Genomic DNA, 25228 nt, shown 5'->3' with positions numbered 1-25228 from the left:
AAGGTACATTCAGTGGCAATGGGCATACAGACATTGTGCGGTCCTTTGGGTAGAGTGGAATCATTGACAGTGAGGATCTGTACTATGGGAAGCTCACTCAGACTGGAACATGTGATCACTTGTGAGTTACATGTTTTGTTACAATATTTTTGCCCTAGTGTTGATTCAGGGGTGAAGTTCATTTGACTTACTCCTCAAGACTTTCTCTGTCTCAGGATATAAGATTTTAAATGGTGAAGAACGAGTCTCTGAGGATGAATTCTCAAATGAGTGTCTCTTCTTGAAATATTCATTTGAGATTTTTTTTTTTCTTATTGCCTATTTTTGCTGTAACTGGTAGAATTAAGCTGACTTGTTTAGCTGATACAATGGCAAGTTACCGTAATGCCGTATCCTGACTGAGAACAGAGGTAGATGGCTGCATATTTTATTAAAAGTCAAATATTTTATATTAAAACATATGTCTTGAGGTTTTTTCCATCCCCCTATCATACTGAGGCAATTATTTTTTTTCAAGGAGGAGGTACTGATATGAAACCATCACCTTCTATATCAATTTGGTATTCTTCAAGGTTCTTGAAATTCATTAATATCTCAAGCAAGAGATATTGCTGATTGTTGTTATCTTAGTACTATTATATAGTATCAGAAATAACAAAATATAAATAACTTAATAGAATTTCATTTAATAAGTATATTTGAAGTTCATCTCTTCCAAAAAACAGCATTTTAATTACATTCAAGTTGTATTCATTTTAAATATCAACAAACTCATCATTTACATACAGTGCTAGATATTAGAAAACATGGCAATTAAAACAAGTTTTATTTTTAAAAGTCCTTAACTTCCAAATTCAGAACACCATGAACTGCTAAATGTATATCTAAACAAAATGTATACATTATCAGAAAAACACAAGTTGTTCTAATAGGAAAAGAACTGTAATATACATACAGTGGAACATAATTCACATAGGTTCAATTTATTGGTATATGTCTAAGTACAAAATAAACAAATTTTTAAAAACCCAATAACTACAAATTCAGCCAAAAATCACAGTGACATTCTAAACTAATGCAGCAACATATAATGCCAGAGAAAGCAGAAGGGTTCTCAAGATTTTATGCTGATCTGTGATTTTTTTCACTTCTTTGTTCTCAAATCCAGAAGCAGTCTTGGATTTTTCTTTTTGTCTTTAAATTAAATTTATGTTGGTTTTTGTTATATAGCAATGACCCGAATGTATCATGAGAAGTGCTATCAAACCTGTTCTATTTAGAGTTCAGTAACCAAGACACTTCTTTCTTTTTCGCCTGCACCTCTATTTCCCTTCAAAAAGCCTCTTAGGAAACTTTACAGATAACGGAGCTCAAACCAAATAATTTTGGAATGACAAAGAAATGGAGAATTGGTGCTAACGCAGGTTTACAAAAATCTACCCCACCATTTATTAAGCTATAAAGGCAAGAGAGAGAGAGAAAAAAAGAGAGAGAGAGATCATATCCAAAAACCTAAGCAAGATAAAAGATACTGGTGGACTATTGCTTGGAAGCATACAGCAACCAAGTGAGCAATGCTGAGCATTTTCTATAACTTGTATAACTTGTTTCAATTTTAACTTGCCTAAATTAAGTTTCCCTAGACAAAACAAAAAGGTCATAATTACTGTGCTCATATAAGAGATGTGTGCAGGTTGTAACATGGGAGGAAGAAAGAGGTATGGTATACATCAGGTTAAAAGAGGCAGAACCAGGAGGAAAACAAAGCACTGAATCCCATCTGATCACAGACAGGGAGGAACTCTGCCTTTCTTCAGATTTTACTGCATTTCATAATGGCAGAAAAAGAAGATCCTTCCTGTTCTCCCCTTAACGTATCTCAGGTTAAAAATGGCAGAATAAATAGTCCTTAATCAGCTCACACTTTTTTAAAAGGAACATTTTTTAATTTGTTTGTTTGTTTTTGTTCGCTTGTTTGTTTTTTAATGATAAATCTTAAGAGTTGAGTCTTCCAAAATGGTGCTCAGGCATACTGATATATTCAGGCCTTTCTTTAAAGTAAACTCATTTTGCATTAAAAAATCATCAATAAGAATTATAATTCAGTGTTTTAAACAAATGAAATGTTCAGCTTCAAATTAAGTATACTTAATATAACTATGGTTGTGTCAAATAATGAAACCACTACTATTTTATTCACTTACAACCATACAATTAACAAATATTACATAATCATTCCCTAGGATCATTATAAAATTAAAATAATCCTTTTCTCTTTTATATGAAGATGGTGGATCTAAAGCAACATTTCAAACCAGAAAAGCCCATTCATAACACACAACCCCATCTAAGTTTTTGAAAGTCAGTGCATTCAGTGGTTATAAATAGTCATGACATTCTTCCATAGCTAAGAGTTTTAGAAAGGTTTTTAAAAAAATAAAAAGAAAAAAGAAAAGATAAATAACCTGAAAGATATCCTTAATGATCACAAATACTGCCAGTATTCAAAGTCAAAGTATGGTATAACCTGAGTGTCAGTCAATCAGTTGTGGTTTTTTCTCCCAATGGAAGGCGTTCCCATAACTGGAGCAACTGTTCCCCAACCTGAGGTTCAAGTTCCTAGATAAATCAAAAGTCAGAATAAACATAGAGAACTGGATGAAATTTTTTTAATCACCAATACTTATACTGATAAATATGTAAGAGAGTCACTTTTAATTTCATTTTTCTACCAAAACATGTTAAAATTATAAGGTATGCACTGCTCCAATTTTTTGCATTAAGATTTATGAACTTGACTTCCAAACTTCAAGACTGCAGTTAAACTGCAAATATCTGTGACAACGAGGTAAGAGATTTCTGTGGAGTTCTTCTGGAATTTTTTGTATCTGGAAATAACAAATTTTATTTCTAATGGAGATTTAGCAAAAGCACTCAGCTTGAACATCAAAAGGTTAACTGTGAAATCTAGCATATTAGATATTTTTTGTTTTGTTTTTCCAAGAAACTATCTTAGCTGACTATGTAACATTCTTACTTAGGTATTAGATTTATTGCAAAATTATAAAATGAAAATGAAAATATTCTTATACAATTGAAAATAATGTCATTTATATTCCTCTTAAGACATGATGTACATGTAAAAAGAATCCAAACATTCTTCATATGGTGATCTGAAGTGAGTCACACTGGTTCAAATATATTATTAACTGTGTGACTTTAGGCAAGACTAATTTCTCTGAGTCTACTTTATCCTACATAAAATTGAGCTAATAACTCATTGTATGCATTAAGTTAAATTAACTCATATAAAGCAGCTAGCAAAATAGTCCATATATATGTTAATTTTCATCACCCTAACTAGTTTAAAATGCATGTTGGCAGTATCATGAAGGCAAAGTAAGACGTAATAGAAATAAAACAAGCCACAAAAGTATAAAAAGGTTATTATTTATATTACATAATTAGTTAAAGTCATAAAGGAATCAGATACTGTTATCCTTAGAGTTTAATAAAATTACCTCAGAGTGACACTCAGTTTTGATCATACTTTAGTTTAGTTATTAATAAGGCAATAGGAGCCTACATGAAGTAACTTAAGAAAGATTTTATGTATGCAATGACAGAGAGAAGCCAAATTTACAAAATGAGCTCTGTCAGAGACATTTGCAAGTAAGCTTTTACTAGCTCTTTTACAAACCTGAACCACTATCTCCCATGTGCATGTGGAAAATATGATATGTATTCTTACATTTGCTCTTCAAACAAATCAATGAATAACAGCAAAACAAAACAAAAAAGAATAAGAAGAAAAATATTAAATGCCATTGTATACCTGCCCATCTCTGCTTATCTGGACTTTCTTGTTATCATTCCAAGGATTGAGTAAATGGTGTGCAAACTGAAAGGGAAGACTTTCTTTTCGTATCCACTCCACCTTAAATACTCCTCCTAGTCCAGCTGAGCCCCAGTCCTGGCTCTTCTCCCTTCCTATCTCAGAAGACATCCTAGAAAATCCCTGTGGGTAAAATGAGGGGGTAAGGGTGAAGGCAATGGTATTAAAATGTCTGAATTCAATTTATCTAAGAAGTAGTTTTTTTAAGGTAAAAATGTAATATAAGAATAACACGTAACTAACAAAAACAAAAAATAAGCTACTTAAGTGTTTTTTATAAAAAGATATATTAGCAAATTTTAGAGCAAAGATTGATTCCAGCCTTCTAACATAATTTCAAATCTGAACATATTTTCTAAATGTATCAATAGTTCTAAATCCACATTTATTCCATGATAAATGGATACAGTCTAACCTCTAATTTTTTACTTCCAAAAATTATAACATCAAATAATAAATTCATTATTTTGTAAATGCAGATATACATCAAGTCAAGATCAGTTAAGAAAAACACTCAGTTTCTTGATTGTCAGTACTAACTTCGTTGGCCTATTTAAGTAAACATTTTACCAAAAAGTCAAGCTTCTCATTTAAATCTACCTGAGAAATGGTAAATATAAAGTTGTCTTCTTATAAGGAGAAACTGTTTATCTCGAAAACTTCTAGTAAGATAAGGCAAAAACAAAGGGATTCTTATTTATCATTCCCTTGAAGAGGTGCAATATAACCCTATTCTTAGACAAGCAAAATGAATTCTTGCATTCCAATGCAATAAAAAGCCAGGGTTTGTGGTGGTGGTGGTGGTGGTGGTGGTGGAGGTGGTGGTGGTGGTGTTTTATCTCTATTGTCTAACCTGCAGCCAGAACCACCCCATTTTACTGTTTCAGGATGGCTCACCTGGAAATGTCCAGATCCTTGAACAGAAAATACCAAGTAAACCATGCTGCTTTCCCAAAAGGCTCGATTTAGCTTCCGCTCATTACTAGGGGTTGTAGACCAGATACCCTTCTGCTGAGAAATTTCAAGGTTTCTCAAATTGCTACTCTTCATTATGAAGTATCGAATAGGCATGTTTGGTCTTGGTGAAGGAGATTTTGAACCCTATAAAAGAATGCATAAGTTCTTGAAAGGTAATTTGACCTTTCTAAATCAACAGGCTCCATTAAATAACATCTTCATAAACATAAACAAAAATATTTTACCAAATATTCAACAAATGCAAATAGCTCTATCATTCTTGAAAACCTACACAGGCTCAATCAAAATGATGTTAAAAAAGCCAAACTAGTACTCAATTTCAGAACATTCAAAATGCCTTATCAAGAAAGGATCTTGGATTACCAACTTTGGATTCATACTCCAAGCATACTTTGAGAAAAAATTTTAATAAACTTTGAAGTCTAAAAACAAAACAAAAATTGCTCCAGCTTATTGCCTGGATACAGTTTCCAGGCAACGATGAAAGAAAAGGAAACTCATAGAAACCAGTGGTCTCGCTGAACTACAGAGATAAACCAAAGTAGGTAGAATTTGCATGGCAGTGCACAATTAGAAGGGAGCTGCATGGAAAGAGAACTCCTGGGCACTGCAGAGGAGTCCCCACAAGTTTTTGGCTAAGTACTGATCTGCACATGAGTGAGAATAAATGACCTGAGGAAAAGACCCAAAGGAAAGCAGTCAATTCCCATAACTCGCACATGGTTAGGAATATTTCATGTTATTCCCAGCCAGAATGGAAAGAATTTGTAATTCATGGACATTAGCCCACAGAAAAATCACACCTTAGTATTGGTACCAAATTGGTAACAGATAAAAAATGCTCTGGATCCACCCTAACACTGCTTAAAAGTATATCCTGAAAGGATTAAACTGATTGTAAGTAACTTAACTGTGTATCAGAAGGATGTCTAAAACTAAAGGAATACAACAAAAATCTAGTAGCCAAACAAAATTATAAGAAATGAAAACAGGAGAATATAAACCACAGCAAAGAAAAAAAAAAAAAAACAATAGGAAACAGAGTCAAAAATAATGCAATTAGGAGACAAGGATGTTAAAGGAACTATTATACATGTGTTCACTGTGTTCAAGAAGGTAAAGAACACATGAACATGATGAGAGGAGAAATGGAAGGTATTTTTTAAAGACCCAAAAGGCACTCTAAAGATGAAAATGTAACTTCACATATCAGTGACTTGTGGAATAATATCAATGAATCCAGAGTCCCAGAAAGGAAGGGGGAGATGTTAGATATAAAAAGTATGTGAAGAAATAATGCTCTTAAATTTTCCAAAATTGATAGAAACTATAAAAACACATATTGAAGAAGAAATATAAAGAGAACCAGACCAAGTCATATCAAAATCAAACTGCTAAAAACAAGTGATAAAACAAAAATTTTTTTAAATAGCTAGAGAAAAAAGACACATTAAATACAGAAAAATAAAGATAAGAAAGATAGTAAAATTCCCATCAGAAACGATGTAAACCAGAAGATAATGGAATGACATCTTTATAGCAATGAGGAAAAAAAAAAAAAAACACTGTCAATCTAGAATTATACATACAATATCTTACAAAAGTGAAAAAGATCTTCCAGACAAAAGCTTAAAGAAATCATTTCCAGCAGATCTGTACTAGAAGAAATGTCATAAAAAGGTTTTCAGGAAGAAATATATGATCCAAGACAGAAATTCATATCAAAACAAAAGAATAAAGAGCACAGGAAATAGTGAATGTTAAGAAAATATAAAAGTTTTTCCTGGCTTTTGATAAAAGATAATTGGCTATATAAGTAAAAAATAATACAGTATGGCATTTATAACATACAAGGAAATAAAATGTATGAAACCAATAACACAAAGGATTAAAGGTTGAAATAAAAGTACTCTGCTGAAAAATTCTCAAACTACACCAAAGCGTCATAATACTGATTCAAGATACAACAGGGAAAGCTAAAAATGGCAGTGCTAGTAAATTCTATGAAACATTTAAGTTAGAAATAATACCAATTCTGTACATCTCTTTCAAAAAATTTAAGTGGAAGGCACACTTCCCAACTAAACTTATCAAGCCACCATTACCCCTAATACCAAAACCATAGAAAGACAACACAAGAGAATTACAGAATATCTCTCATGGACAAAGATCTCTCATTTAACAAAAACTCTGAATGAACAAAATTTAATCTAGTAATATTTTTAAAGGGTAATAAATCATGGCCAAATGAGTTATAAGCATTAGACAATCAATCAGTGAAATCCACTATAAAAATTGACCTAAAAAATTATGTTATCATTTCAATAGATGTAAAAAGAGCTCCAAACGCAATTCAATGCTTATTCATAATAAACTTTCTCAGCAAACTAAATCCAAAAGGCAAAGTCCCATAGTTACATCATGCTAAATGGTGACATAATTAAAGCTTTCTTTTCCTCCAAGGTCAAGGTAAATATGTCTGCTCTCAACACTTTTAAACATTTTATTGGAGGTTCCAGCCAGAAAGATAAGGCAAGAAAATAAACGGCATCCATATTAGGAAAAAAGTAAAACTATCTTTATTAACAGATGGCATGATTATCCTTGCAGAAAATCCTGAGACATCTACATTAAAGGCTAATAGATTTAATAAGTGAAGTAAGATCATGGTATATAAGGTAAATATGCAAAAATCAAAAGTATTTCTATATGCTAACAATGAACAACTGGAAATTAAAATTTTTAAAAAGCATCAAAAACATAAAATATTACAGGTAAATTTAACAAAAAATGTATAATACCTGAACTCTAAATACAAAACAATGTTGAAATAAATTAAAGAATTTCTAAATAAATACAGATACACACCATTCTTATTGTTGTCAATTTTCTTCAAATTGATCTACAGATTCAATGCAATTCCACTCAAAATACCAAAAAAAAATTTTTCTACAGAAATGGAAAAGCTATTTCTAAAGTTAAAAAAGCACAAAAGACCTAGAATAGGCAAAACAATTTTTAAAAAGGACATATTTGGAGAAAAAATATTATTTAACATGTGCAAATTGATCAATGTGATATACCACATAAACAAAATAAAGGACAAAAATCACATGATCGTATCAACAGATGCAGAAAAAGCATTTGACAAGATACAGCATCTATTTATGATTAAGACACTTAATAAAATGGGTATAGTAGGAAAGTACCTCAATATAATAAAGGCCATATATGACAAATCCTCAGTTAACATCACACTTAATGGTAAAAAACTAAAAGCCTTCCCTCAAAGGTCAGGAACAAGAGAAGTCTGTTCACTGTCACCACTACTATTCAATATAGTTTTAGAGGTCCTAGCTAGAGCAATCACACAAGAGAAAGAAATAATAAGCATCCAAATAAGAAATAAAGAAATCAAATTTTCACTTTTTGTAGATGACATGATTCTCTATATAGAAAACCCCAAATCCACTAAAAAAACTATTAGAAACAATAAACAAATACGGTAAAGTTTCAGGATACAAAATCAATATATACAAAAATCCATAGTGTTTCTATACTCTAACATTAAATTTTCAGAAAAAGAAAAAAATAATTCCTTTTGCAATTGCAACAAAAAGAATAAAATACCTAGGAATAAACCTAATGAAACATTTGAAGGACCTATACACTTAAAACTATAAGACATTATTAAAAGAAATTGAAGAAGACACAAAGACACAAAGACATGGAAAGATATTCCATGCTCATGGATTGGAAGAATGAACATAGTTAAAATGACCTTATTACCTAAAACATTAAGCAGATTCAATGCAATTCCCATCAAAACTCCAACAGCATTTTTTAAAGAAATAGAACAAAAATCATCAGATATGTATGGAAGCACAAAAAACCCCAAATAGACAAAGCAATCCTGAGAAAAAAGAACAAGGCCAGAGGTATCAATCTGCCTGACTTCAAATTATACTACAAAATGACAATAATCCAAATGGCATGGTATTGGCAGAGAAACAGACACAGGCCAAAGGAACAGAACCGAGAATCCAGAAATAAACCCCTGTATATATGGGCAAATAATCTTTGACAAAGGAGCCAAAAACATACAATAGAGAAAGGAAAGCCTCTTCAATAAATGGTGCTGGGAAAAATGGAAAGCCACAGGCAAAAGAATGAAACTAGACTGCTACATATCAACATACACCAAAATTAACTCAAAATGGATCAAAGACCTAAATATAAGACCTGACATAATAAATTGCATAGAAGAAAACATAGGTACTAAACTCATGGACCTTGGATTTAGAGAGGATTTTATGAATTTGACCTCAAAGGCAAGGGAAATAAAAGTAAAAATAAATAAATGAAATTATATTAAACTAAAAAACTTCTGCATGGCAAAAGAAACCATCAATAAGACAAAGAGGCAACCATCCAAATGGGAGAAGATACTTACAAACAATAAGTACCTAATATCCAAAATATAGAAAGAACTTATACTACTCAACAATAAAAAACAATCCAATTAAAAAAAAAAAAAAAAAGGCAGAAGACCTGAACAGACACTCCTCCCAAGAAGATATACAAATGGTCAACAGACGTATGAAAAGATGCTCAACTTCACTAGTTATAAGGGAAATGCAAACCAAAACCACAATGATACCACCTTACACCTGTTAGAGTGGCTATCATCAACAGGACAAGTAATAACAAGTGTTGGAGAGGTTGTGGGGAAAAAGGAACCCTCATACACTGCTGCTGGGACTGCAAATTGGTACAGTCACTATGGAAAACAGCATGGCGTTTCCTCGAAAAACTAAGAATAGAATTACCATGTGACCCAGCAATCTATCCTCTAGGTATTTACCCAAAAAACTTGAAAACATTTATCCACAAAGATATATGTACCCCAATGTTCATAGCGGCATTATTCAAGATGGCCACGACATGGAAACAACTGAAGGTCCTTCGACAGATGATGGGATAAAGATGTGGTACATATATACAATAAAATACTACTCAGCCATAAGAAAAGATGAAATACTGCCATTTGTGACAACATGGATGGATCTTGAGATTATCATGCTAAGCAAAATAAGCCAGACAGAAAAAGTTGAGAACCATATGATTTTACTCATATGTGGGATATAAAACTGAAAGCAACAAACAAAGTCTCATGGACACGGACAGTGGACTAGTGGTTAGCAGAAGGAGGAGTGCACAGAGGAGGTAGAGAGAGGTAACGGGGGTCAAATGTTTGGTGATGCAAGGAAATTTTACTTTGAGTGATGAACACACGATGCAATATACATATGACATATTATTAAATTATACGCTTGAAACCTATAAAATTTTATATCACCCCAATAATTTTAATTTAAAAAAAATTGAAAACATATGTCCACAAAAAAGCCTGTGCATGAATGTCCATAGCAGCATTATTCATAATAATAAAAAAATAGAACCAACCCAGATGTCCACCAATGAATGGATAAAGAAAATTTGGTATGTTCATGTGTTACAAACTAAATTATGTCTTCCTCAAAATTCATATGTTGAGTCCCTAATCCCAAATATGAATGTGTTTGGGGATAGGGCCTTTAGGGTGGTAATTAAGGTTAAATGACATCATAAGGGTGGGACCCTAATCCTACAGGGTTGGTATCCTTATAAGAAGAGGAAGAGACATCAGAGCTCTCTCTTTCAGTGCATGTGCAGAAAAGAGGTCATACAAGGACGACAGCAAAAAGGCAGCTGCCTACAAGCCAGGAAGAGAAGTCTCACCACAAACCAACCCTTATAGCATCTTGATCTTGGACCTCTACCTACATAACTGTGAGAAAATGAATTTCTGTTAAGCTATCTGGTCTGTGGTATTTTGTATGGCAGCCTGAGTAACTAACAGACCATGCAAAAGAATACTATTATTCATCTATAAAAAGGAATTAAGTGATGATGCATGCTACAACATGAATGAACCTTGAAAATATTATGTTAAGTGAAAGGAGCGAGACAGTAAGGGCTATGTATTGTATGACCATATGAGTCCATTAAGATAAAATGTCCAGAACAAGAAGGTCCATAGAGACAGAAAGCAGTTTAGTGGTTGCCAGGAGATGGAGGAAGAGGGTAACTGAGAAATATGGGATTGCTTTTTGGAGTGATGGAAATTTTCCGAATTAAATAGTGGTGATTGCTGCACAATATTGTAAATGTAATTTTGGAAAACCACTTAATTATACTGTAAAATGGTTTAAAAGGTGAACTTTATGTTATGTGAATTGTATTTCATTAAAAACAATTTTTTAATTCTTCCCCAAAAAAAGAAAAAAAAGAAAACACACTAACTGATTTTAAGTCTTACTATAAAGTTACTTTTAGGCTACTATAATCAAGTCACTGTAGCATTGGCAAAAAGAGAAGTATACAGATCAATGAGAAAGATTAGAGTCCAAAAAAAGAACACATATTTAGGGTCCATTGATTTTTGACAAAGGTGCCAAGGTAATTTAATGGAAAAAGAATAATCTTTTCAACAAATGGTGGTGGAACAATTACATACAGGTAAACACTAAAAAATGATCCTTGACCTATAAATAAAAATTAACTCGAAATAGATTATATATCTAAATGTAAGAGCTCCAACTATAAAATTTCTAAAAGAAAACACAGGAGAAAATCTCTGTAATCTGGGCTAGACAAAGATTTCTTAGGACAAAAAAAAATATGAACCATAATAGAAAAAAAAAAAAAAAACAGATTAAAACAAAATAGAAAAAAATAGAATAAATGTCTTTGTCAAAATTAAAAATATTTATTCATCAAAAGACACCTAGGAAAATAAAAAATAAGCAAAGACTATTAGAAAAAATTTGCAAAACACATATAATTAATACTTGTATCCAGAATGTATTAAAAACTCTTACTACTAAGTAAAGAAAATAACCAATAAACAACCTAAAAAAGTTGAACAAAAATTTGAACATATATTTCACCAAAGAAGATGCAGGAATGGTAAATAAGAACATGAAATGATGTTCTTATCAGTAGTTTTAATTTGCATTACCCCAGTCATCTTATGATGACTCATCATTAGTCACTGGGGTAATGCAAATTAAAACTACAAGGGGATATCACTCTATACTCACTACAAGGGATAAAATTAAAAATACTAATAATATCAAGTATTGTCAAGAATATGGAGTAAATGGAACTCTCATAGATTAAACCAATACTCTCAAAAATGAATTTTAAAAGTAAAATAAATTATTCACAATAAACTACATACATGATTTTATTTACAGAAAATTCCAGAAAAGGCAAAACTCTAGGGGCAGAGTGCAGTTCAATGGTTGCCAGGAGCCAGGGTGGAAGGGACTTTTGGTACATGACTGTGGTATGGTTACTTGATAGTATCCATTTGTCAAAATGCACTAAATCGTGCAGTTTAAATCGGTGAATTCTTTTGTGTATAAATTATACCTTAATAAAGGTATTTTTTTTAAAAAAAACTAAAACTTAAAAAAGCAAATCTACAAAAACATTTTTTTCCTCTTATTTAACAAATGTTTCAGCAGACATTTTCACCACAACACAACATACAGTTAAATAACCCTAATCAAATACTTACTCAGGTACCAACAATGCAGGGAAGTAAAAGTAAACATATTCTAAACATTTGAAATCATTCATATTACAAGTTTTTTGAAAGTTACATAGTTCTCAGTTCCTTATCAACACTTCCTATCTTCCTAACCCCATCCTGTCTCATTTTATAACCACTGAACTAAAGAAATCAATTAATAATTGAAAGAAACCATTATTTTCGATTCTAAAATTATAAACCAAAATTAAAATAAGCTTCTTATTATTTGTTTTAAAATAAAGTTCTAAAGATAATTAGTTTTAAAGCACCTCAAGATGGTAATAACTGGAACAATTTGGCAGGCAGAAAAACTAACGAATTTACTCAGGTGTCTCAAGTTTGCAAGCTTTAAATATGTATCTAGAACAGAGGCCATAACTAGTAACTGAAAAGATTTGGTTTACAATTTTGTTTAGATAAAAATATGCTACAAATCTGTTCCTTGCTACATCAGCTTTAAATACTCTACCTTTCCTGAGGACGGAGGAGAAGGACTAGCACATGGACTTGGGTAACTACTGCTATCTGTAGATTTCACAGAAGATTGATCTGATCGGTCATCAGTGCTTCGTTTGGGATGCAAAATTCCTCTATCTTTGTACTTCTGAGGTGGATGCAGTGCTGGAGATGGAGATTTCATCAACACTCTTAAGTGAGAAAGAAGAATCAAAGATCAATTATATATAAGTTCATAGTACAAAGCAGGTGCCATTTCAAATCAAAGTTTCAATGACTTTATGATTGATAGAATATTATTTAAAAAGGGAATTTCATTCTTCCATTTGTTTAGAAATTAAGAAACAGCTGGATTACTAGGACAAAAAAATAGGTAAAAATACATTTAAAACAATCTACAGTCTTTAACTTAATATCAACAATTACTCAAGTATTATTTCCCTTACACAATTCCTAACCTCTTTTATGATGGCATAGGAGAGGTCTTTAACAATTATATTTTATATCGATATTTAATGTCTTTTAATATTATAATTTATTTAAATACACTTATGCTAATTGCCCTTACTAGAATATAACCCATTCCATTTCCCTTCTAGCTTCAAGAATATCTTACGGCCAAGTAAAATATATTTTAAAAGCATACTAAAAATTACAGTATGCTAAAGTTAATATAATGCTGCACTAGATTCAGGAGAAAGATTTCTAGGACAGTATTAAATTTACACCTAACTATGTATGTGATCCTGGGCAAGTCTCTTAACTTACCTGAGCTTAAAAAGTATATGTCTTTGTTAAACAACCAGACATTTAAAAAACTCCTATTTTCTAAAGTTGTACAATATAAGTTCACAGCACAACCTATAAAATATTCTTGCCAAAACACTGCATCTAAACAAACATTGAGCACTAACTACTAGTTTACATGAAATACTTAAGGTATAGCAATATATCATGCAAGGAAGAAACAAAAGAGACAAATCCAGAATGTGATTCAGTAAGCACTCAATATTGTCAACAGATTCTGTGACTTTAAGTGAAGCAATGTATAATGAAACCAATTTTACAATAGGCTAATTGATATAAACAAGAGTTAAGTCCCTATGGCATCTCATCAACATTATAACAAAACCACTTTGAACAAAATGGCATTATTCGAAGACTTGCTGTACATCTCACAGTACCACTAACCTAGTTTCTTCAAAAAAGTCAACAGAAGAACCTCACAAGAGATTCAAGGAACATGATACTCTAATCCAATGCATGAACCTTCCCTGTACGCTAATTCAAATAAATCTATTGTTTGAGAAGTGGGGAAATAATCATTTTATTGGAACTGATCATTGAACTTTGATTATGTGGGAAAAATGCCTCTATTTTTAAGAGATGCATATTTAAATATGGAAGGGTAAAATAACATGACGTGTGAGATTTATCTTGAAATATATAAATTAAAAAGGAAGAAAGCACAAGAGAAAAATATTTGGGTAGATACAGCAAGTAGGTGAAAATCTTGGTAACTATTGAATATGGAATATGGAGTTCATTATGGTATATCATTTACTTTGCTGTGTTTAACAACTTATAATAAATAAATTTAAAAGAAAAAGGCTAAATGTTCAATAATTCATAAGCTTCCATAGAGTCTTGTAATTACAATTACTCTGCCTTCACAACAAGTTGAAATAGCTTATACCTACAATTCACTTCATTTTCAATACATATCTTAGATCAAGGATTAGTTCTTTCATAAATAAAATAAAACAGCTAAAACCTAAAGATACTATAAAAAAGTATATAATGAATGCATACCTGAATCATTAACAACAATTTGATAAGAACTGTAAAAAATAACTTTTTAGGGTTTTTTCTCTCTCATGAATTGAAGTTCAATGAATTATCTAGTTTCAAACTCTAAAATTCCATCATTCTTAACCCTGTTTCCTAATCCAAAAATTAGGTGACAGAACTTAATGAGGGTAAAACCATACTAACATAAAAATGTTTTCAGTAGAACTACATGTCTACTTTTGTAGTTTTCAAATTATCTTTTACTCTGAGTTCTATTCTACCTTTTTTCTCTCTCCTATTTGGCCTCCCATAAAATTTTCATTCATGTAGAAACAAAGTATTTCCATACACCCTTCCACCTAAATTTTCATTTAAGACGAACAAAGAGTTCTGATAGAAAACTACATATCTCATTTTTCTTATAGAAAAGATGTTTGTCGTCTGCCATCAAATTATTATTTAGAAAATGACAAGAAAAACTATTGGTTTGATTTTAAGATGAGACATGGGCAATTTCTATTATTTTAATAGTTTTTTAAACTATTTTTAAATAGTTTCAATAAATGCTTTATTAAAAGAAATTAGCTACTCTATATCTTGCCATCCTAGAGTGAAAACTCTAACTACAAACACCCTTTCTCCAATAAGTAATCCCACAAAGATTATAACTTTCCTATTCAAAAACAAATATGCCTAAGAGTTTTCATTCTATTCCTTACCAAGATATGTCAACTCCAGGCATTACATATTAATACTACCAAAAGTCTGAAAGTAGATGAAATTCTCTTTCCTGCTGTTCAACAGGTAAGATAATGAAGAATACCAGACTGCAACTTGTAAGAAAATAAAAATGGTTGATTCTAGTATCACAGGTAAAAAAAATGAATTTATAAGACAATCAGTTTCTAAAGTATAACTAATATTACACTTTATAATTCTGATTTTCCTTCTTTATTAAATGAGTATGTATTTTATAAAGGAAAAAGGAAGCTTTTTCTGAAAAATGTGTGTGTGTGAATAGACACACACACATATATACACACGTGTTTATACACACACATATATATACATACGGTCTTTTTGAATCTAACAGGTTTTCTATGTAACACTAACATATAACAATTTCTATGGAAATGTATTCATACATTCTAAACATTATTGATCAAGTAAGCTTTGAGAACAATCTTTTCAAAAAGTGAGGGGTGTCTAAACAGAAAATGTGCTTTTCACTATTCTCCTTTCACTCAGAAAGGTCTATATCAGAGAGAAAGGCTCAGGCATACATATTATGAGGTTTTCTTGGCAACTGGATGAATTATTCCTAAAACGTAATATCTGGAGTACTTGAAACCCAACATGTATTATTTCCCTTTAACTGAAGTCTAAACTGATGAAGCCTTTATGCTTCATTGACATATACAAAACATAATCAAAAGAACCCCATCTGATCCTTGAAAAATAGTAAGCATCACATCACATCTTTTGTTTCCATTGTTTCTATTTTCAGTTTTTAAACAGTGAAATCATATTCTTATCATCGATATTGCAAAAACTAGCATCACAAGCAAAATGTTGTCTTATCAATTCTAATGAAAAATTTTTTTTTCTGATATAAAGAAACAAATTTGATTCTAATAAATATGTTTACAAGAAATATTTCTGAATCATGGCCCATGATTCATTATAACCACTATTATATTATAAGACATTTTTGGACAAATAATTCAATTTAAGAGCTTTCTTATTATTGATAGGCATATAATAAAAATATCACATCCGATGCTAAATTGTAACAAAGTTCATCACAATAGTAAATTTTTTACTTATTATATGCCTCTCCTCAATAAAATGTAAACTCTCTGGAAGAAAAGATCCTGTCTGTTTTGTACATTGTTATGTCCCTCACACCAAGAACAGGCATTCAGTGTGTCACTGAGAGACTGACTGAATGAATGAATAAATGATTTTTCTATAGGAATACTAATCAGCAATTTTGATACCTAGGTAATAACAGAGGGGAAGCTGTTCTTTTAAATGGCCATAGCCAATACTTCCCGCTGTAGGGTATCTACAAAAGATGTCACTTGACATATATTAACTAAAACATATTTTTTAAATGTTATCTTTTTAACAGACCCTAAATTTGTGAATTCTAGAAATTAAACATTGTTTTTCCTGACAAAAATTTTCCTTATTAAATAATTCACAGATACCAGTGAAAAGATGTTTGTCCTCTACTATCCTTCATTTTATCTTATGACTTCATATTATCTTAATACTTATAAGAATTATGTTTTAAAAGTAAAAATCTCTTCCCATCTTATTGTAATCTTCTTGTGTACCTTTATTATAAGAAAGTAATTTCTAAATATTATAAAAGCACATGATTCAATGATAAATAACCCATTTTCCTGGAGAAAATGTCTCCCATTTTAATAAAATGTTATAAATTTACCTTTCTGCAGTAGTAGACTCATCAGAAAATTCAGTATCTGCTGACGTTTTTCTACTGTTATTTGACCTCCAAGATGATGCCAAAGGAAGTTCTTCTGAAGACATAGGCCTTGGCCTTTGGCCAATCCCAGATGGTTGTTGTAAACCTGCTGACTGTTCTTCAGTACTTAAAACAGCTATAATTGCTCTAATGGTAGCTTCATCAACTTGAGACCAAGGTTTAGATGGAGCTCTCATTCGGCGTAAAAATAAGCTGTGCCACTTCTGTCTGAGCTGCAGCAATAAACTGGCTGCCTGTCATAAAATAGTTTCCTCAGTTCAAATAAATACATGCAAAATGTACATCGCAGTTGAAAGATACCTATTTATTTATTATTTAAGATCTGCAACCATTTCCAAAGAATGAGTTTTACATTTCATATAATTTACTACTAAGTTCATTCTTTTTATTTCATGAATGAAATAAAATGTTTTATTTATCATATTTGAGGCACTAGAGACACAAAATCAAGTGAAACTGGTGATAAAGAAGTTGAGGCAGGGGTGAGGAGGAAAAATGGAGAAGGACAAAATTACAAAAAGAAGGGTATAGACAACGGTGCCGAGCATGAAAGGTCAAATTTGTCAAGGATAGTAGGCTGGACAATGTTGGCCTTAGCAAGTACAATTTCTGTGAAGTGAAAGGCTGACAGAAATGGAAGTGAGAGTACAGTAGGTTGAAGTGATGAATGAATGAATGGTAAAAAAGTAAATCTAGACAGTGTTGACTGGCTTAGCTATAAAAAAAAGAGGGGTATAAAATGATCTTTAAAAGTAGAGATGTAATTAAGGGAAGCCTTTGTCAAGAAAATTTTTTATTTGAAAAGAAAAATTCATCTTTCCCAATTCAGAGAATATGTGAAAAATGAAAACTGAATGAACTCATATTTTTCTCTTAGAAAAAGTTATACAAAATAAAATGAGTTCTTGTGTACCCAATATTCAATATTTTCCTATATACATAGAAATACTCAAACATTACCATGCTTAAATACTGCTCCACACCTAGGTTTTTCAAATCTTCTATTGGAATGAACCCAAATATAGCAGAGAATACACAAGGGCCCTATGAAAACTTATAAACAAGTTGCATTCTCTAATACTAAGAGCTCAATATTAAAGATATAATTTCCACCATATTGTATATAAATTCATACTAACTGAATATATCACACTACTAAATATATCACACTACTAAAAAGCAACTTACCTCGGGCTCTAGTTTGAAACTGAGCCATTCATCAAGTTTCAAAGCTGCCAAGTTAGCAGTAGTTCTATCTTCCATTTCACTATCGCTGCTGTCATTAGGAATACCATCCGCTGTTCAACACATATCGAAAGAAAAAAATTTTCACTTTTACCATGTTATGTCACAGCAAAAAAAAAAAAAGCAAGTAAATATAGATACTCCATATTTACAGAAATCTTCCTGCTATCCTAACAATTTGTGTTTGGAGAGGTCTCCAAACACAGTAGATGACAAACTCAATCTCGATATTTAAATGGAGGGAAAGGGAAAAAAAGATATTGTGAAGACTATAATCTCTAATCACAACATAACACCTGGCCACTCTTCTTCTATTCAAATTTCAAATATCAGAATTTCCCTAAATTTTGTCAAGAACCCTCATGTCTTTAATATCATCTATTAAGCTGATGACCTCCAAATTTGTATTGTTAGCCCAGGCTTCTAACCTGAGCCCCAGACATGTAAATCTAACTGCCTTCAGAAAAAAAAAAAAAAAATCTTTAGGATGCCTTAGCTATCTCAAACTTAACACGTCTAAAACAGAACTTTTGCCTTCTCCCCTATACAACCTGTTCCTCCCAGTTTTCTCAGTCTCAAATAAGTGGCATCAATTATTCAGCAAGCTACTACAGCCAAATCCTGAGAGTTAATGACTCCTCCCTTTCACTCTTCACCCACATTCGATCCAGAAGTTACTAGAACTACCTCCAACATTATATTGAATCTACTTCTCTTCATATCAGCTGCCACCACTGTAGTTCTGAGCCATCATTACGTCAAAAGACCACGGCAAAACCTCAACCTGCCTCCTCCCTTCCATTCTTGCTCCTTTAGCAAGCCATTCTCACAGCTAAAATGACCTTTGTAATGTAAATCATATCATGTCACTCCTTTACTTAAAACCCTTTGATATCATCCCTTACATTTACCATGTCTTACAAGTCCATGCCTCTCTTTCTACTTTATTCTACCCCACTCTCTCCTTGATCATCGTGCTTCCAATCACATAACCTTTCTGTGCAGAATCCTGATCCTTGCCAGCTTCTTGTACCTAGAGCTTACTTATGTATCTTCACATGGCTGGCTTCTTCTTATACTTTAGGTCTCAACTTAAATCACATCTCCCCTGAGAAATTTGTCTAGGGTCCCTTTCTAAAGTGGCTCACCCCTAAGGCAGCTGTCTTTTATTGCCTTCATAGTACATTGAAGACTACTCACTTTTTGCTGTATGTCTACCCCTAAGCTACCATGTAAACTCTTAAGGACAGAAACGCTTGTCTATCCCGTTTTCTGTTATATCCTCAATGCCTAGCACAGCACCTGACATATAGTATTTGCACAATAAATATTTGCTAAATCACTGAATAGCAAAAAGTTTGAAACAATCAAGATGTTCAACTGTAAAACAACATTTTAAATGCATTATGCCATTTTAATGTGAAAGAATATTCTGCAGCCATTAATATAAACTATTCAAAATGTTTTTTATATTCTGTATAGTGAAAATAGCAGAATATAAAAGAACTGGATGGGTAAAATAATTTAAAATATGTACACATAGAGAAAACATAATACAAAAAATGTTTGCATAAGGGTAATAATATTATGGATGGCTATTACTATTATTATTTCCTTTAAATAATTACCTTTATTTACATTAAACTATAATTTAAATTCAGGGAAAAACAAACTTCCTATCAGCAAGATTAATCAAAACTGCACAAAATCAATATCAAGTTACCTTAGAAATTGATTTCAAGGACAGTAATATGCTTTAGTATTCTCTAATTAGTCTTAATATAGCAAAATACTACAAAATTTTTGTAATTTCAAAATTTGTTTGGTTTAGTAAAAAGAAAAAGAAAATCCTTTCAAATAGACTTTTATGTCCTTCATAATACATTTACCTCGAAAAGATGTAGGTTCCTGAAGAGCATTACTTGCCAACCTAGCTGGTCCACAGAATACTAATACAGTTACAGGTGTAACTGCTGAACAACATCTAATGTTAGCTATTCGATGGGCTCTGGTCATTTCATCATAAATAAGCCAATCTGTGGGCAGTGCCTGAATTGCTGCAGCTTGACCATTGGCTGGAGGAATCTATTAGGAAAATAAATTTTAAAAATTGTTAACAGTATTTTCATATAATTTACTGGCAAACATTTAAAATATAAAGTCCCTCAATGAAACAGATAATGAATATCCAAGCAAAAATTAAAGCGAGTCACTGATTATGTAGTTTGTACAAAAGTCCACATTACTTAACATATTACCTCTTCCAACTCTAAAATTTAATCAAAATTTTGTTCCAATACTGAATTATACATATATAACTAATTATTTTCTTAAAGCAGTTCAGTATTTGAAGCATTTTTTTGTTAATCTTCAACCATCTAAATTAGATTAGTTTCACCTCAAGGCCTAAGAGCATTAAAAATGTTTTACCTTTTTATATTGAGGCTGACTGAGAACTGAAGTAGGATGAAACCGTACTTTTTTCTCCTTTGGCCCTGTCAACAATACATTCTCTCTGTCCACATGGACTAAATTAGGATACATGCCTGCCACCAATGCAGCTTTAACAACAGCCCAGTTCTCGGAATTTGTGTTAACATCTCTAATGTCACCACCTCCTCGTGCTCTAACAAAACCTAGAAAGAAGAGAAAAAAACACACCAAGTTTTTCTATTGTTTAAAATATACTTTTAAATTTGTTTGTTACAAAAAATTGTATAACTCATATAAGTTTAATGATATTCAAAGTCCACAGAAATTAATAAAATCTCCTCTGGAAAATTTAAAATAGAGAATCAATGTTCTAAGAAAGTCTGGGTTTGCTCAGGCTAAAGAAAGTAGAAGATCCTTGGGGGACTTAGAGAATTTTTAAAAAATACACACTCTTGAAATAAAGTTCTTTATAAGCTGCCATCTGAAACATCTAAAATCACAGCTGAAATGCTAAACCATTCTTCTGACAGGTATTAATAACATTTTAATTATGATAAACACTAATTCTGGAGGTGAAGTTGACTAAATCTAGAGCATTCTTGCTGAATTACAAAAGTCCTTCACATTTCCCCACATTTGAGAAAATTCTAATCTTCTGGTTCATCCGTTACATTACTTTGCTACTTCAACTAATCCATGAATCCAGGCTGTGGCACTTTTCTTTTGACTCTTTCTTCAATGTAGTATATGCTACTCAAAAAAAAAAAAAAAAAAAAAATTCAAGGAAGCAATTCTAAAATAAAATAGCAACATTGGTATTCTCTTTTAAAAAAAACCAAAGTGCCTTCAAGTGATTACTTGTTTCATATTCCAAAAATATGAAAACCAACATTCATATTAATCTACTTAAATTTTTATAATTTTTATTTCATAAAGCTAAATAATTGATAAAATATAACTATCTAATTTAAAATATAATATCTAATATCCAAATTGATTTTTGCCAACAAATACTTTATAAATTGCTCATTGACAACAATATCCAAAGATATTCATACATTTCTCAACTACGCTTCTGCAATATCACTTTTTTTAATTAACAAACAAAAGTTGAGTTCACATAGACATCCACAAAGCAGTTCATAAATATAAGGCATACATGATAATGTCATAAAAATAACATAAGATGGTATCAGTTAACACTAGAAATACTATGAGATATGGGCAGGGTATTCTCGGTGATTTAAATAGATTCTTTGGGGAAAGCTTTACCTGATGCTCTAAGTTGACCAAGCAACTGAGTTCTCATGCCTATGATTATTTCCATGGTAGCTTGTGAAAGAAAATTCTTTTCACAAAAGGCTCGCTCCCACCCATCACTTCGTGCTTTCTGCCATGCCTACAAAAATATAATTGTATAACAAGACACATTTACCAATCACTTCTTAGTTAGGCAGCAAAGTAACTGAAAAGCACATTAACCACCCAAGGTCAATTCTTCTTCTATTTTATGAAATCTAAGACTATAAAAACAAAAACAAAACAAATTCGTAGATACAGAGAACAGATTGGTGGTTGCCAACAGTGTGGCGTGGGGGAAGTGGGAGTTAATGGTGGTCAAAAGGCACAAACTTCCAGATATAAAATAAGTTTAAGTATTGGGTATGTAAGGTACAGTATGGTGACTATAGTTAATAACACGGTATAATATATTTTGAAGTTGCTAAGAGAGTAGATCTTTTTTTTTAAAATAAACTTTATTAAATTGAGATATAATTAACATAACATTATATAACTTTCAAGTGTATAACATAGTGATTCGATATTTGTATATATTGTAAAACAATCTCCACAATAAGTCTAGTTAACAGACTAGATAGAACTTAAAAGTTCTTGTCACAAGAGAAAAAAATTGTAACTATGTGTGATAATGGATGCTTACTAGACTTACTGTGATGATTCTGCAATATGGATGACTAGTGTGTATCATTATGTTGTACACTTGAAAACTTACATGTCAATTTTATCTCATTTTTAAAAAATAATTTAAAAATTAAATATAAAAAATAAAATCTAAGACTTTATGATTAAATAAAATTTATCATTAGTTAATCTATACTCAAATGCTATAAAAGTCATTGAGGTCACAAAATCCCAAGGAGAACTAAGTATAAGGTAACCTAATGACCAGCTATGTAAAAATATTTACCTTTTAGATATGTCTGCTAATTTTCCTCCACCAAACTATGGAGGTTTTTCAACAAAGCCATCATAATACCATTTATATCTAAGAATCCTGCCATTCCATTCCTCCAAAAATAACCTCTGCATCAAACTCCTATCTGTCTGAGAATGGAAAGTGGGATTTCTAGACACCATCTATGTGCAGTATAAAACAGCTCCTCTTTGAAAATGACTTCTCTTGCTTTGGAACATAACTGAAAGATCAAAATAGTAATTTATCCTCTCTGCTTTTGAAGGAGCTGGGGAAAAGCAAAGAATAGACAGGAATTCTCTAAATTTCCCCTAATTATTATCACTCAATTGATCTACTATAATATATGGTGTCTAATAGAATCCATTAATAGCAATTCATTATCTATTATTCAAAAATGCTCACAAAAGAGCTTGCAATTATTTTTTTAATTGTATGTATTGTAAAAATCTTATAAGCCTAGAAAAGAGTACTTTCTGCATAAACAAAATGAAATTTTTAAAAACTGTACAAGCATAGCCTACATTCAAGAGAATTTAAGAATACACATGTCTGCCTTTTCAAGAAATAATATATTCTTCCCCACACATCTAAATTTCTAAATTATATAGCATTCTTTTACTCAGAGTCCCACTTTCCCTATCTTTTCTTTCCTATTTAGCACTTTCTTTGATTTCTCACTATTATCTTAATAGATTTTGTGATTTTTGGATTTTGCTTTATAAAATTATTAGCATAGTGTCTTGAGCACATAAAAAATATGTACTCTAAAAAAATCAATAAATAAATATTAAATTCAAGATCATTGTCTTCCCAGCTTTGTTCTATATATTTTGAATAATACAACGTTTCTTAACTAAAATTTTAGAGCATTCTTTGCCCAAGCTATGATTGAAAGATAAGGAACTTGGGTATTAAAAATCAATACAAGTATAAATAAAAATAAATATATACATACATATAATACACATATTTCTTTTATTTTCTTATTAAATTTATTAGGGTGACGTTGGTTAATACGCATATTCCTATAAGGTGAAAATTAAACAGTAAAGAAAAATTTATAATTTAACATATTAACAGTAGATTTTTTTCTGAGCTATTATTAAATTTGTGGCTTTATAATGAAACAAAACTAAAATCTATCTTTTTATTTGTTATGTTTGTCCCAGAAGTGTGTTTAACCAGAAACATTTTCAGAAATAAAATGACAATAATAGTACCTGAAATGCTCTGAGAAGTGCCATATGATCACTGAAAGTTCCTGCAGTGAAACGTTTTCTACAAAGCATAGCTGCACGTTTTTGAGAGGCCTGGGTTGGCAGGACAAAAGGATCTCGATAGGCTAGTGTGCAGGCAATTGTAAGGATGGGGTCCAGACACTTTAAAACAACAGCACACAGGACCATTTTACCAAGATGTGGTTCTACTGGCAAGTCAGCCAAATGATATCCCAGTTCAGTGAGATCTTCCCATGTATCCATTGCATCTATTGTCTAAATACAAAGATATAAAACAGAATTTGACATGACCAAAAACTATGTTTAATCAAACCACACTTAAAAATCTGTAAGAAATAAGAATGTAAATTTTCTTTTGCTATCACATCTCGTTAAAATATATGTTTTGCTTTAAATATATAAAAAAATATATACTTACTGTTTTACTATAATTACCACAACAGTATTATTCAAAGTGCATGATTATTTAAGATAACTTTTTTAAAGTACAAAATTAGTTAAAACCATATTCTCATTTGGTTTAAATTTTAAGTAAAGTAAAGTAAATTTCAAGTAAGGTAAAATAAAACTACTAAGACACCAACCTTGAGCATTTGTACAGCATTTCTTACAATTAGAGCTGGTGGAGGTTCAGGAGCTTTCATAAGGAAATCAGCAATTGGACAATTAACTGGGGCTAACAGCTTGGTATGTAAACAAAGTTCCTATAAATAAGAATAACACATAATTTTGAAATATTGAAATTTACGTAGTTCTATTTTTAATTATTTGAGGAACCTCCATACCTTTTCGCATTGATAGTTACAAAACAGTCACA

General features: G+C 31.3%; 1 protein-coding gene across 1 annotated transcript in view; it reads right to left on the bottom strand.

Annotated features, from left to right (window-relative positions):
- Positions 1 to 712: 712 nt before the first annotated feature.
- YTHDC2 (YTH domain containing 2) overlaps positions 713 to 25228 on the bottom strand; it is a 59019-nt gene continuing 34503 nt past the window's right edge. The window contains exons 17-27 of the mRNA XM_023533628.1: positions 24996 to 25115; positions 24394 to 24666; positions 22228 to 22354; positions 20953 to 21158; positions 20412 to 20607; positions 18466 to 18575; positions 17218 to 17510; positions 12985 to 13162; positions 4793 to 4996; positions 3836 to 4018; positions 713 to 2619 (exon numbers count right to left, since the gene is read on the bottom strand). Coding sequence (XP_023389396.1) covers positions 2539 to 2619; positions 3836 to 4018; positions 4793 to 4996; positions 12985 to 13162; positions 17218 to 17510; positions 18466 to 18575; positions 20412 to 20607; positions 20953 to 21158; positions 22228 to 22354; positions 24394 to 24666; positions 24996 to 25115 — 1971 coding nt within the window. The 3' untranslated portion in view covers positions 713 to 2538. The remainder of the gene's footprint in view (positions 2620 to 3835; positions 4019 to 4792; positions 4997 to 12984; positions 13163 to 17217; positions 17511 to 18465; positions 18576 to 20411; positions 20608 to 20952; positions 21159 to 22227; positions 22355 to 24393; positions 24667 to 24995; positions 25116 to 25228) is intronic.

Source organism: Pteropus vampyrus, unplaced genomic scaffold, assembly GCF_000151845.1.
Source record: "Pteropus vampyrus isolate Shadow unplaced genomic scaffold, Pvam_2.0 Scaffold106, whole genome shotgun sequence".
Lineage (NCBI taxonomy): Eukaryota > Metazoa > Chordata > Mammalia > Chiroptera > Pteropodidae > Pteropus > Pteropus vampyrus.
The sequence above is the reverse complement of the archived record's forward strand: the minus strand, read 5'-3'. Positions and strand labels throughout refer to the sequence as shown.